The 13,197-nt window shown below is 43.6% G+C and overlaps 1 protein-coding gene across 1 annotated transcript in view; it reads left to right on the top strand.

Annotated features, from left to right (window-relative positions):
- Nucleotides 1-13,197, top strand: part of CTR9 (CTR9 homolog, Paf1/RNA polymerase II complex component) — a 248,932-nt gene that overhangs the window by 119,841 nt on the left and 115,894 nt on the right. Inside the window, exons 9-13 of the mRNA XM_069223613.1 lie at nucleotides 3,670-3,906; nucleotides 5,574-5,663; nucleotides 5,751-5,879; nucleotides 6,498-6,681; nucleotides 9,422-9,510. Coding sequence (XP_069079714.1) covers nucleotides 3,670-3,906; nucleotides 5,574-5,663; nucleotides 5,751-5,879; nucleotides 6,498-6,681; nucleotides 9,422-9,510 — 729 coding nt within the window. The remainder of the gene's footprint in view (nucleotides 1-3,669; nucleotides 3,907-5,573; nucleotides 5,664-5,750; nucleotides 5,880-6,497; nucleotides 6,682-9,421; nucleotides 9,511-13,197) is intronic.

Raw genomic sequence — 13,197 nt, 5'->3', positions numbered from 1 at the left:
CAATGGGCGCTGGGGTGGTTTCAGATCTCATGTAGTTGTGGGGGAAGTGACAGGGTTCTCGTTTTGCTTTATTACTTGCCTCCCAAGGTGCCTCATTGACTGGCATCGGATCGCACTGTGTTCTTTTGCATGATTGTTGAGGAGAGAAATTGTTCAGCATTTAAGGAAGAAAGGTTTTGGTTTCCCAGTTTGAGCCGTTCCTCTAATTATATTTTGGTACTTCAGGAAAGTGTAAAATTCCAAGCTTCACTTCCACATCTTGATATGTTTGTGTGAATACTCGTCGGATTTACAAGATCCGGATGACCATCACATATGGAAATGTTATTTCTTTAGCATGGACCGAATTATCCTTTTCTGCTAGAAGACGCCATGGAAATATTTGTAAAAATCAGATGGCAGCCTTTCAGGTCCTGCACCTAGTGAGAGTCTAGATCTGCAGACTTTGTGGTTTATACCAAGAATTTTTTCCTCCCTGTCTTGATTTGATATTCTCTCCCTTTCCACTTCCCTTTCCCTCTTTCGTGCGCTTTTTCCATCTCTCGCGCGCTATTTCCCTCTCTCGCGCGCTCTTTACCTCCCTTGGTTAACCCCCGCTAATCCCCTTGGTAGCTTGGCACAAGCAGGCAGGCTTAACTTCAGAGTGAAGGTGTAAAGTATTTGTACCAACACACACAGTAACTCAGTGAAAACACTACAAAATGACACAACACAGGTTTAGAAAAATAGGAAATATTTACCTAAACAAAACAAGACAAAAACGATAAAAATCCAACATACACAAGTCAAGTTATTAATTTTAAAAGCAAGAGTCTTAAATCCTTTTGTAAACAATGAAAACACTTGGCGTTGAAAAGTACCTGGGTAGCGTCAAAATAACACGCATGGGCGAGTGTGTGTCAAAAGGGTAGCGATGCGTTCGTTTCTCACCTGCAAGCGAGACCGTGTGTAGTTTCTCCTTGTCAGGTCGGCGTGCGCCGTTTTTCCTCTCTGCAGGAGAGCGATGCGTCGATTTGGGCAAGCACTCGGGTCCGGGCAGGCTTTGTGTCGTTTTCCCGCGCCCAGCAAGGTTTGCGTGGAAAATCCTGCCACACGGTATCAGGAAAACCACGCTATGTGGGTTGCGACATTATCAGCCTCTGTCAGTGGATGTTGTGCGTCGTTTCTCCAGCTGTGTTCATCGATCTTCCAGCTGCAATGCCGGTGGAGCGTTTATTTATGCCTCAAAGCCGGCAGTATGTCGTTTTTCAGCGTCTTGAAAGGTGTCGACATTTTCCCCGCACAGCGGTCTGTGCGTGGATTTGCAGACTTGGTCTGCCGGCTTCACCCTCTAAGGCCCCAGGAACTGGATAGGGCACCACTTGGCAGGGCAGGACTCTCAGCAGAGAGTCCAGGTGCTGGCAGGAGAAGTCTTTGATGGTCCTGAGACTTCAACAACAGGAGGCAAGCTCAGGACAAGCCCTTGGAGATTTCTTCACAAGCAGGAATGCACAACAAAGTTCAGTCTTAGTCACCTTGATCAGGCAGAAGCAGCAACTGCAGGGTAGCTCCACAAAGCATAGTCACATGCAGGGCAGCACTTCTCCTCAGCTCTTCAACTCTTCTCCAGGCAGAGGTTGTCCAGAAGTGATCTAATTTTCAGAAGTTTGGGTGCCCTTCCTATACCCAGTTCTGCCTTTGAAGTAGGCCTACTTCAAAGGAAAGTCTCTCTTGTTTGTGAAATCCTGCGTTGGCCAGGCCCCAGACACACCCCAGGGGGTTGGAGACTGTATTGTGTGAGGGCAGGCACAGTCCTTTCAGGTGTAAGTGACCATTCCTCACCTCCCTCTTAGTACAGATGGCTCATTAGGATATGCAGGCTACCCCAGGTCCCTTTGTATTACTGTCTAGAGAGAGGGGCAAACAGCCCAACTGTCAAACTGACCGAGACAGGGAATCCACAAACAGGCAGAGTCACAGATTGGTTTAAGCAAGACAATGCCTACTTTCTAAAAGTGCAAAAACAACAGAAGATGGACGGAATGCAGAACAAATCAAACATTCACCCCCAGTCACAGATCTGGGTTTAATCCATCAGTTTTTTTGCTTGCCATGCCATTCCAGCTCCGACCCAGCCATATGCAAATCAGTCTTGACCCTGTTCCCCATGGGAACAGTCCAGCCCAAACTGCCAGGCCAGGTCCTCCCTGGACCAGAAACAAGCATCCTGGAACCGGTTTCAGGGTATCACCCTTCATCAGCCAGGCTAGCTTGAATCTGGTGGCATAGCAAGCACGGGACGCACGTCTGGGCATACCCCTCCCACTTGGGGTGACATGCAAAAACATCAGATGTTGGGCGGAATGCAGAACAAATCAAACATTCACCCCGGTCACAGATCTGGGTTTAATCCATCAGTTTTTTTGCTTGCCATGCCATTCCAGCTCAGACCCAGCCATATGCAAATCAGTCTTGACCCTGTTCCCCATGGGAACAGTCCAGCCCGAACTGCCAGGCCAGGTCCTTCCTGGACCAGAAACAAGCACCCTGGACCGGTTTCAGGGTATCACCCTTCATCAGCCAGGCTAGAGATCATCTGTTCTTTTTACTTTCTAAAAGTGGCATTTTCAAACACACAATCTCAAAACCAACTTTACTAAAAGTTGTATTTTTAAATTGTGAGCTCAAAGACCCCAAACTCCACATGTCTATCTGCTCCCAAAGGGAATCTACGCTTTAATTATTTTTAAAGGCAGTCCCTATGTTAACCTATGAGAGAGAGAGGCCTTTCATCAGTGAAAAACGAATTTTGGCAGGATTCCACTGTCAGGACATATAAAACACATTAATATATGTCCTACCTTAAACATACACTGCACCCTGCCCCTGGGGCTACCTAGGGCCTACCTTAGGGGTGCCTTACATGTAAGAAAAGGGAATGTTTAGGCCTGGCATGTGGGTTAATTGCCAAGTCGAATTGGCAGTTTACAACTGCACACACAGACACTCCAGTGGCAGGTCTGAGCCATGTTTACAGGGCTACTAATGTGGGTGGCACAACCAGTGCTGCAGGCCCACTAGTAGCATTTGATTTACAGGCCCTGGGCACCTCTAGTGCACTGAACTAGGGACTTACCAGTAAATCAAATATGCCAATCATGGAAAGCCAATTACATACACATTTTATACAGGGGCACTTGCACTTTAGCATTGGATAGCAGTGGTAAAGTGCCCAGAGTAACAAAAAAACAGCACAAACCGAGTCCAGCACACATCAACCTGGGAAACCATGCCAAGGATGCCAAGTCTAACACAGCCATTGATTTAAAAGGGTCCCATGGATGAGAGCTAGAGGGCAAAAATGATACAAAACTTTGACCCTCATTGAACCCCATTTAAAATGGCTAGAAAATTAGATTAAATATCTAATATGATGGAAAATAGATTAAATGGGATTACTAACATTAACATAGCCTTGGGATCCTTGACAGTTTATTTGCCAGGTGGTACGTCCGCAGCGAATTAGGTGAATCTAAAAGTAGAAATACTCCTAAACTGGTGTTAAATGTAAGTATATAAGTTGAACATGGCATAGTAATGTTCATTATTGTTGTTAGTCTGCTCTTTTTGTGCCAATTGAGGATTGTTCTTTGATTCATACTTTATGCCACATTCTTTGTTCAAATATAGGAGGATTATGACCAGGCTTTCCAGTACTACTATCAAGCTACACAATTTGCTTCTGCTTCTTTTGTGCTGCCGTTTTTTGGCTTGGGCCAGATGTACATCTACAGAGGAGACAGAGAGAATGCATCACAGTGTTTCGAAAAGGTTTTGAAAGCGTACCCTAATAATTATGAAACTATGAAAATTCTTGGATCTCTTTATGCTGCTTCTGATGATCAAGAAAAAAGGGACACTGCAAAGGTAGGATCTTGGTGTAACAGCTCTGGGGTTGCAGAAACATGGTTTCTATGCTACAGTCTTTAGTTTGATTTGGGGTCTTACAATAAGTGGAACATCATAATTTGCTTAAATCTGTGTTGAAATAAGGACGGCCCAGCTTTTTAATGAACTAAAGTGTATTCAAAACCCTATGACTGCAAACTGCATTAAAATATTGGTAAAATGCAGGCAGATTTGAAACTTTCAGTAGTTTGTTTGGAGGATGCTTATTGATTTTCCTACGCCTTCCAACGCCAAACATTTAGGACATTTGTGCAGTGAAGAGGGTTTGACATCTTTGGATTCATATTAAAAAATGTTATAGGCCAGTCGACATTTATGTTCACTCGTTTGCAGCCCCTATTCCGTTAGTACATCTTTGTCTTTTTCTATGCTCAGTTCCTTTACTATGTAATTGGTGTTACAGTAATGAATCCTTGAATGCTGCTTCAGTCCCTAGCGTCACTGCTACTTTATTTTACATTATGGGTTTCCACAACATTGGAATTGTACACTTGTCATGATCTGAGCAATGATTTGTTTTGTTTGCTTCTTTCTAAGCTTCAAGGAGATTTGAATATGTGAGAGCCAGTGTGGCACTGCCACACCGCATGGGCCAGACCACCATTATTTAAAAACATGAATAGTCCACCCCTGTTTTTTTTTTTTCTGCATGCAAGTTTCTAGACATTCGTTGCAAAGTATCTGGTATCAAATGTAACAGCTGGGCGAATGCACAAGATGACCATGTACTTAATTATTAATAGTTCAAGTGTAATGTGAGAGGGACACTCCACGGTGTGACATCATTGACATGAGATAGCTGTTCTTAGGCAAGACATGGCCTCTGCGTTTGATCCTTTTTACCTATGTTATGTAGAACGCTATACATACTTGTACTGTACTAACTGACTGCCACATCTACCAGGAGAAACTGAATAAGTTGCTGTTTTTGCCAGTTGTGTTATTGCAAAATAGTTATGGGCAAATAACTCAATATTTGTGTGGCTAGGACAATGGCTGCCCTCTGTGATAAGAAAATGGGAAGTTTGGACCAAATGTTCACAGTTCACCAGCACAGACTTTCCATTTCTCATTACAGATGTGTGATGATATTGGATTTTCTGCAGTACGTTCTGGATAAACCTTGAATGCATTTAAATGCCACCTTGGGATTGAGTGTGCGCCAGTGAATGAAGCACAGGGCCTTGAAATATTGTTTCATTACCTTAGTTCCATGAGTAGTCTGACACTAGCATTAGCAGCATTTAGATTTCAGATGTGTTGTGTAGTCTGGTTGTGAGTTCATGGATACCTCCCACTTCTCCTGACCGAAAGTCCCTTGCTATAGATTTGAAGATGTAAATGCATTTTTTTTTTAGTGGGCTTGAAGTGCTCCTAAGTTGGTTCCATGATAAGCCTGTTAGCCTTGCAACCTAAAATTGCTGGGTTTATGTAAGTTTTCTTTATAAACAATCTTGTGTTGCTTACTTGCTCAGGCATTATTGCTTTAAGACCCATCAAAAGAATAGAAATTCACAGTTTAAAGTTACATGATAATGACAGAGATGTATGGTGTTAAAATATAGTATTAAAAGTTATTAATGATTAACAGGAATTATTTTTAATTATAATTCTTTGTTTCATAGAGCCATTTAAAGAAAGTAACAGAGCAATATCCAGATGATGTGGAGGCATGGATTGAATTGGCACAAATTCTGGAGCAGACAGACATCCAGGTGTACATCTTATACAACCCCAAAATCTGATGTTCAACCCACTACTGTTGGACATTTGCTAAACTTCTCCATTTTCTACACCTGCAGAATGCCCTCTCGGCCTATGGTACTGCTACACGTATCCTCCAGGAAAAAGTGCAGGCTGATGTCCCTCCAGAGATTCTGAACAACGTGGGTGCTCTCCATTTTCGCCTCGGAAATCTGGGGGAAGCAAAGGTAAAAAGTTGTTATGAACGTGTTGTTGGCATTCGTCCAGTAATTTAAGAATTGTTTACTCGTCCCTTTACAGCAGCTTTCAGTTAACTGCGAACTGTGTGGTACCAGTGCACACAGTGCATAACCTAATAATATTATAGTTGAACCTTGAGCAAGTGTTGTAATGTATGTTTATTTTTGATTCTGAAATGTAGGTATTACAATTCTTGAAAGCTAATGGGCTATATTTCTAAACTCAGTACCACAGCATGCACAACTGAAGTAGTCTAGCAGTATCTCAGTTAAATCACTCTACCAAGGAATTACGTTTTAAAACATAGCGGATAATGTCTTGGAATGCAGAACTAAAGCAGTTGTAATTGTGAGACACATGCTTGTGAGATTAACTAAATTTGCTAGATAGGATGTGAAAAAACAAGACAAAAATGCACACATCGACTTGGTGACTTGTGTCTAGAGCCTAGATCACACGGGACAGTATTATAGTATATATGTTGTCTTTGGATAAAAATTATTTGGAGTAGGAAATAATTTTGAATCAGAAGCGAATAAAAATTGATATTGTTTGCTTTAAATTGTATTCCAGCAACCAATTGTTTTTCTTCTTCCATTGCTTAGAAATATTTCTTGGCATCCCTGGATCGTGCAAAAGCTGAGGCAGAACATGACGAACACTACTACAATGCTATTTCTGTCACCACGTCTTACAACCTTGCAAGGCTTTATGAGGCAATGTGTGAATTCCATGAAGCAGAAAAACTTTATAAGAACATTTTAAGAGAACATCCCAATTATGTGGATTGTAAGAAATGTTATACTTTGAATGTTACATGTACCCGTTTTGGTTTGACGTCCAATTCTAACTTTGTCCATGGCAAAAAATGCTTATTGTCTCCAAAAATATGTATTAGAAGCATGAGTTATAATTGACATAATTTATCCCAGTTGTTATTGCTTTTTTTGTCTATTTTATATTTTGTATGATGTTGCTGCTTCGGCCCAGTGTCAGATCATTCAAATGAGAAGGAGCAGGAGGAGAGGAATAGATACTGGAGCTTTTCACTATTTATAGGGTATTGGTGAAGGCTTAGGCACATGAATCTAGTGCTCTAGTAACGGTTATGTTATGGTATATAAGAATTTTCATAAGGCACTAAACGAGAGGGTGTCAAAGCACCAGCAGAGACTGGGCAGCACAAACGAACACTCATTCTGAGCAATGCTGAGTAAAAAGCTATGTTTTCAGCTGTTTTTTAAAAATTGAGAAGATTACTGTATCTGCGATATAGGGAGACTGGGTGTTCCACAGCCTGGCCACCTCCACAGATAAAGCCCTTCCTCCCCATCTGGCTTTACAGAATCTTGGAACAACTGCTGGCTTGTAAAAGGAAAATATGAGAGGTCTTTCTGGAACATACAATGAAACATAGAATTGGGTTTTTCAGAATTCTAACGATGAAGGACCCTGTTGACCATACACAAGGCTTTGAAAGCGGTTTCCTTTCTAATTAGAAGCCACTGCAGGGCACAAAGACCTTCCCTTACCGATACCTGTATAGAGATGTTCAAAATGAGCCACGCGACTACATACTGAACAACCTGCAACTTATTAACACCTGCAATGTTAGTGTTCATGTATAGGGAGTGACAATAGTCTAACCGAGGAGTGATAAGAGCAATAACAACCGCCTGAAATAATTTCTCAAGAATAAAAGGAAAGATCTTCCTCAGGACTCAGGATGATATAGAAACAAATGATGGTGGTGCAATTAACCTGGTTGTCAAAACTCATGGAGTTGTCAAACAAAATACCCAGATTTTTGGCAGTTCTCACAGGGGTAGGAAGAGGCCCACATTCCTCAGGCCGCCAGATTTTGGATATGATTTAGTCCTGGGCACCAAAAAGTAGGACCTCCGTCTTCCCCGCATTAAGTTTGAGCACATTGTTGTTTATCCATTTCTCAATACTGGACATACAGTGCCTGAAGGAATTTGCGATAGAGGTCACATCACTGGAAACTGACACAATGATTTGAGTGTCATCAGCATATGACAGCCTCAAACCCCAAAACAACGCATCAAAACTGCCAAAGGAGTCACAAAATTAAAAAAAATAAAAATAAAAAAATAAAGTTGGACTCAACATGAAGACCTGGGGGACGCCACAAGGGAGATTAAAAGCCCCTGCTTTGATGTCCCCTCACTATGTGGACTTTGTGAGAAAAGAAGATAGTAAATGGGGAGCAGAGCCTACGACCCCAATCTCCTCCAGCCGTTGAATCATTTGTGCTGGCCATACGGTATCAACTGCAGCAGATAAATCGAGCATTAGACGTATGGCTGCACCCCCATCATCGACATGGACCAGACAGTGTCTGTTACTTCCACAAGTGCGGTCTCCATACTATGGCCAGAACTAAAGCCATTTTTTGAAGCGTCCAAGGAACCATGCGTTTCCATGAAACGTACAAGTTCCTGATTTAAGAATTTTTCCAAAACCCTAGCTGGAAAACAAAGTAAAGAAGTCGGACGGTAGTTACTAAACAGCTGTTTTCCAAGAAGTCAGGAAAAAGCCTTATTGAAGAATGCCCCTAAAGTTATTTTGCAGAAAATCGGCAATATGTTCAGAAGCCAAATGAAATATTTTGGCAGAACAAGGACCTAACGGAGACCCGGATTTAATGCTCAAAAAGCAACTCTGTGATATGCTAAAGAGAAATTGTGGGGAAATCCAATAGTTTTTGACTAGTGGAACACCCAACAGCGGACAGGAAGCCTCCATCTAATGAAAGATCAAAGGCGAAGTATAGGTCCAGGATCTTTATTAAAAAAAAAAAAAAAGTGCCATGCTGTTACAAAAATCCTGAGACATAGAAACCTGGTTCTGAGACAGGGGAGAGGCTAAATTGTTGCTCCCCTTGAACAGAAGTTTGAAATAGTTGCTTGCTTCCCTGATCTTATTTGTGAAAAATACTATTTTGGCAGACTTAATGGCATTTTATATTGTGACAGGGTTCACTTATGTTTTGCTTTTTCAATACGTTTTCTCTCAGCATTGGTAGTAGACAACAATCAGCGCTCTTGCATATGACAATTCAGTCACAGCTCCTTAAGTTCTGCTGAAAACCAGGGTGCTGTTGGTTCAGTCCTGGTCATATTTTTGGTTCTTAAAGGAGCGACTGAGTTAGAGGAAGAAGTAACCCATGTGTCAAAACTGTCAGCAGAAAAGGCTGAAGAGAGCACTAAGCTGTTTTTGGATGCATAAAGGTCAAGTTCAAAATTAGCTATAGTGATCATACTCCCATTTCTACGGGTAATGAACTTTGAGGGGGACTCTGTTGGCTTTAGAAAGGACAAAGGGAAAACTGAAAGGGAAACTGAACTATGGACCTGTTCAGTGTAAAAGTTGTGAGCTGTTTTCTGAACAGCAGGAGAGTTAACACTTATGTCTGTGTGCGTGAAAGCCCATAATTAAAGTTGTAATTGATTGTTCTAAATGGTAAGGTAATGTTACATATTTAACAGGACTTTCTTTTTTGTAGGCTATTTACGCTTGGGTGCAATGGCCAGAGATAAAGGAAATTTTTATGAAGCTTCTGACTGGTTTAAAGAAGCTCTTCAGATCAATCAGGTATGTGCTAGCATGGGATATGGGATCTCTGGGCACTTATCATGAACTTTGGTGGTCTTTTTGTGAGTTTAATAAACAGCACCATCTGATATTTATGCACCTTGTGCATTTATGGTTTGCATTTCAGAGTGCTTTCTTTTGTAATAGTTACATCTGTGAGGTGATAATCCTGACCGAATTTGGATGACTTTCTTAGTGATTGTTGTACTTTTACTTGTAGTGCTTCAAAACAGAATAGGCATGTTGTTAGAACTAAGTGTTTATGAATATTGCCACATACATAATTAATTACCATCTATAACAATGGGGAGTAAACAACAGCAGTACGGGTCTCCCCCGCCCACTTCAATAGCCAATGCGGACCATGATTCAGACCATGATAGAGCTGCCCAGCATATCCTTCCCAACTGCTGTTAGGCAAAGCTGAGGGAATGTTGTTGTGGGTCTCGGGGATGGGGTCCCGGGACAATATCCTTGTCGACAGATCCAAGGGTTCTGCTCGCTTTCATGTTCTGGGGATGCCATTTTATGCCCAGTGCTGGCCTATGGGTGGGGGAACACCTCTTTGTCTAACCCCAAAACTGGTTCTATTGAATACCTTCCTTTCTCTTGGGCTTGGCTTCAGACTGGTGGTGAAAAAGTCAGGGCGGCCTTGTGTCAAGCTGCTCTGTGTGTGCTAGAGGCAAGTTTCTTTGAAGTGTAATCAGGGCAGGGCACAGCTCCTCCCCAGCCATCTTGTCAGGTAGACCCACTCCCCTCTGTTTCCAGGCCCCTTTGTCTCCTGTCTGACCCCAATACATGTTGCCCAGAGGGAGAGCCATCACCAGCCCATGCACCTAACCACCCACAGCAAGGCCCCAGAAACCTTAGGCAGAGAAATTCCAACTTTCCAAAAGTGGCATTCTCATATAATTTCAAATCCAGCTTTGCAATTAAAGAGGATTTTAAATTACAATTGAAATGAGTAGGAGTAATATTTCCCTGGCTGCTATCAATCTCAATATAACTTTTAAGAAATATAACCATTTAGCACAACAGTACTCTCTGGCAGCAGCCAGCCTTGCTACAGAGAAAATAGTTTTTTAGGCTGTTTCACTTTAAGGACATGTTCATCATTAATTTCTGCATGTCCTACTTTTAAATATCGTGCACCCTGCCTTTATAGTTAATACAACCTACTTAGGGTGTGACTTACTAATTACTGAAAGAAAGATTCAGGCCTGTGAAAAGCAGTTATTTTGATAGGTAGAATTTGGAGCTTAAAACTGCCACAGGAAGGTTACTTGTGTGCAGGTACCAGGTTGCGCATGACTAGTCCAGTGCATGGCCTTCACAAGTGCACATGCATGTTCATGTATAGTCAGCTTAGTGCCTCCTCACCCTAGTTGCACAGCAGCAACCTAACCTTATCATTGGCTGTAAACTTGTGCAGTGCATTTACCATGCAATGATCGTGGTTGCGGCTCGCCCACAGAAAAGGTTAAAAAACCAGGTGATTAAAAAAGCAAAAAGAGTCCTGGCATACTAAATGGGTGTAGGAAGTTGGCTCTGTATGTGCTATTTCAAAGTAAGGAATAGCATGCACAGAGTCCAAGGGTTCCCCTTAGAGGTAAGATAGTGGCAAAAAGAGATAATACTAATGCTCTATTTTGTGGTAGTGTGGTCGAGCAGTAGGCTTATCCAAGGAGTAGTGTTAAGCATTTGTTGTACATACACATAGACAATAAATGAGGTACACACACTCAGAGACAAATCCAGCCAATAGGTTTTTATATAGAAAAATATCTTTTCTTAGTTTATTTTAAGAACCACAGGTTCAAATTCTACATGTAATATCTCATTCGAAAGGTATTGCAGGTAAGTACTTTAGGAACTTCAAATCATCAAAATTGCATGTATACTTTTCAAGTTATTCACAAATAGCTATTTTAAAAGTGGACACAGTGCAATTTTCACAGTTCCTAGGGGAGGTAAGTATTTGTTAGGTTAACCAGGTAAGTAAGACACTTACAGGGCTTAGTTCTTGGTCCACGGTAGCCCACCGTTGGGGGTTCAGAGCAACCCCAAAGTCACCACACCAGCAGCTCAGGGCCGGTCAGGTGCAGAGTTCAAAGTGGTGCCCAAAACACATAGGCTAGAATGGAGAGAAGGGGGTGCCCCGGTTCCGGTCTGCTTGCAGGTAAGTACCCGCGTCTTCGGAGGGCAGACCAGGGGGGTTTTGTAGGGCACCGGGGGGGACACAAGCCCACACAGAAATTTCACCCTCAGCGGCGCGGGGGCGGCCGGGTGCAGTGTAGAAACAAGCGTCGGGTTCGCAATGTTAGTCTATGAGAGATCTCGGGATCTCTTCAGCGCTGCAGGCGGGCAAGGGGGGGGTTCCTCGGGGAAACCTCCACTTGATCAAGGGAGAGGGACTCCTGGGGGTCACTCCTCCGGTGAAAGCCCGGTCCTTCAGGTCCTGGGGGCTGCGGGTGCAGGGTCTCTCCCAGGTGTCGGGACTTAGGATTCAAAGAGTCGCGGTCAGGGGAAGCCTCGGGATTCCCTCTGCAGGCGGCGCTGTGGGGGCTCAGGGGGGACAGGTTTTTGTACTCACAGTCTTAGAGTAGTCCTGGGGTCCCTCCTGAGGTGTTGGATCGCCACCAGCCGAGTCGGGGTCGCCGGGTGCAGTGTTGCAAGTCTCACGCTTCTTGCGGGGAGCTTGCAGGGTTCTTTAAAGCTGCTGGAAACAAAGTTGCAGCTTTTCTTGGAGCAGGTCCGCTGTCCGCGGGAGTTTCTTGTCTTTTCGAAGCAGGGGCAGTCCTCAGAGGATGTCGAGGTCGCTGGTCCCTTTGGAAGGCGTCGCTGGAGCAGGATCTTTGGAAGGCAGGAGACAGGCCGGTGAGTTTCTGGAGCCAAGGCAGTTGTCGTCTTCTGGTCTTCCTCTGCAGGGGTTTTCAGCTAGGCAGTCCTTCTTCTTGTAGTTGCAGGAATCTAATTTTCTAGGGTTCAGGGTAGCCCTTAAATACTAAATTTAAGGGCGTGTTTAGGTCTGGGGGGTTAGTAGCCAATGGCTACTAGCCCTGAGGGTGGGTACACCCTCTTTGTGCCTCCTCCCAAGGGGAGGGGGTCACAATCCTAACCCTATTGGGGGAATCCTCCATCTGCAAGATGGAGGATTTCTAAAAGTTAGAGTCACTTCAGCTCAGGACACCTTAGGGGCTGTCCTGACTGGCCAGTGACTCCTCCTTGTTTTTCTCATTATTTTCTCCGGCCTTGCCGCCAAAAGTGGGGCCTGGCCGGAGGGGGCGGGCAACTCCACTAGCTGGAGTGTCCTGCTGGGTTGGCACAAAGGAGGTGAGCCTTTGAGGCTCACCGCCAGGTGTGACAATTCCTGCCTGGGGGAGGTGTTAGCATCTCCACCCAGTGCAGGCTTTGTTACTGGCCTCAGAGTGACAAAGGCACTCTCCCCATGGGGCCAGCAACATGTCTCGGTTTGTGGCAGGCTGCTAAAACTAGTCAGCCTACACAGATAGTCGGTTAAGTTTCAGGGGGCACCTCTAAGGTGCCCTCTGGGGTGTATTTTACAATAAAATGTACACTGGCATCAGTGTGCATTTATTGTGCTGAGAAGTTTGATACCAAACTTCCCAGTTTTCAGTGTAGCCATTATGGTGCTGTGGAGTTCGTGTTTGACAAACTCCCAGACCA

This window comes from Pleurodeles waltl, chromosome 3_1 (genome assembly GCF_031143425.1).
Source record: "Pleurodeles waltl isolate 20211129_DDA chromosome 3_1, aPleWal1.hap1.20221129, whole genome shotgun sequence".
NCBI lineage: Eukaryota > Metazoa > Chordata > Amphibia > Caudata > Salamandridae > Pleurodeles > Pleurodeles waltl.
Note: the sequence above shows the minus strand (reverse complement) of the source record. Positions and strands in the feature narration are given on the sequence as shown.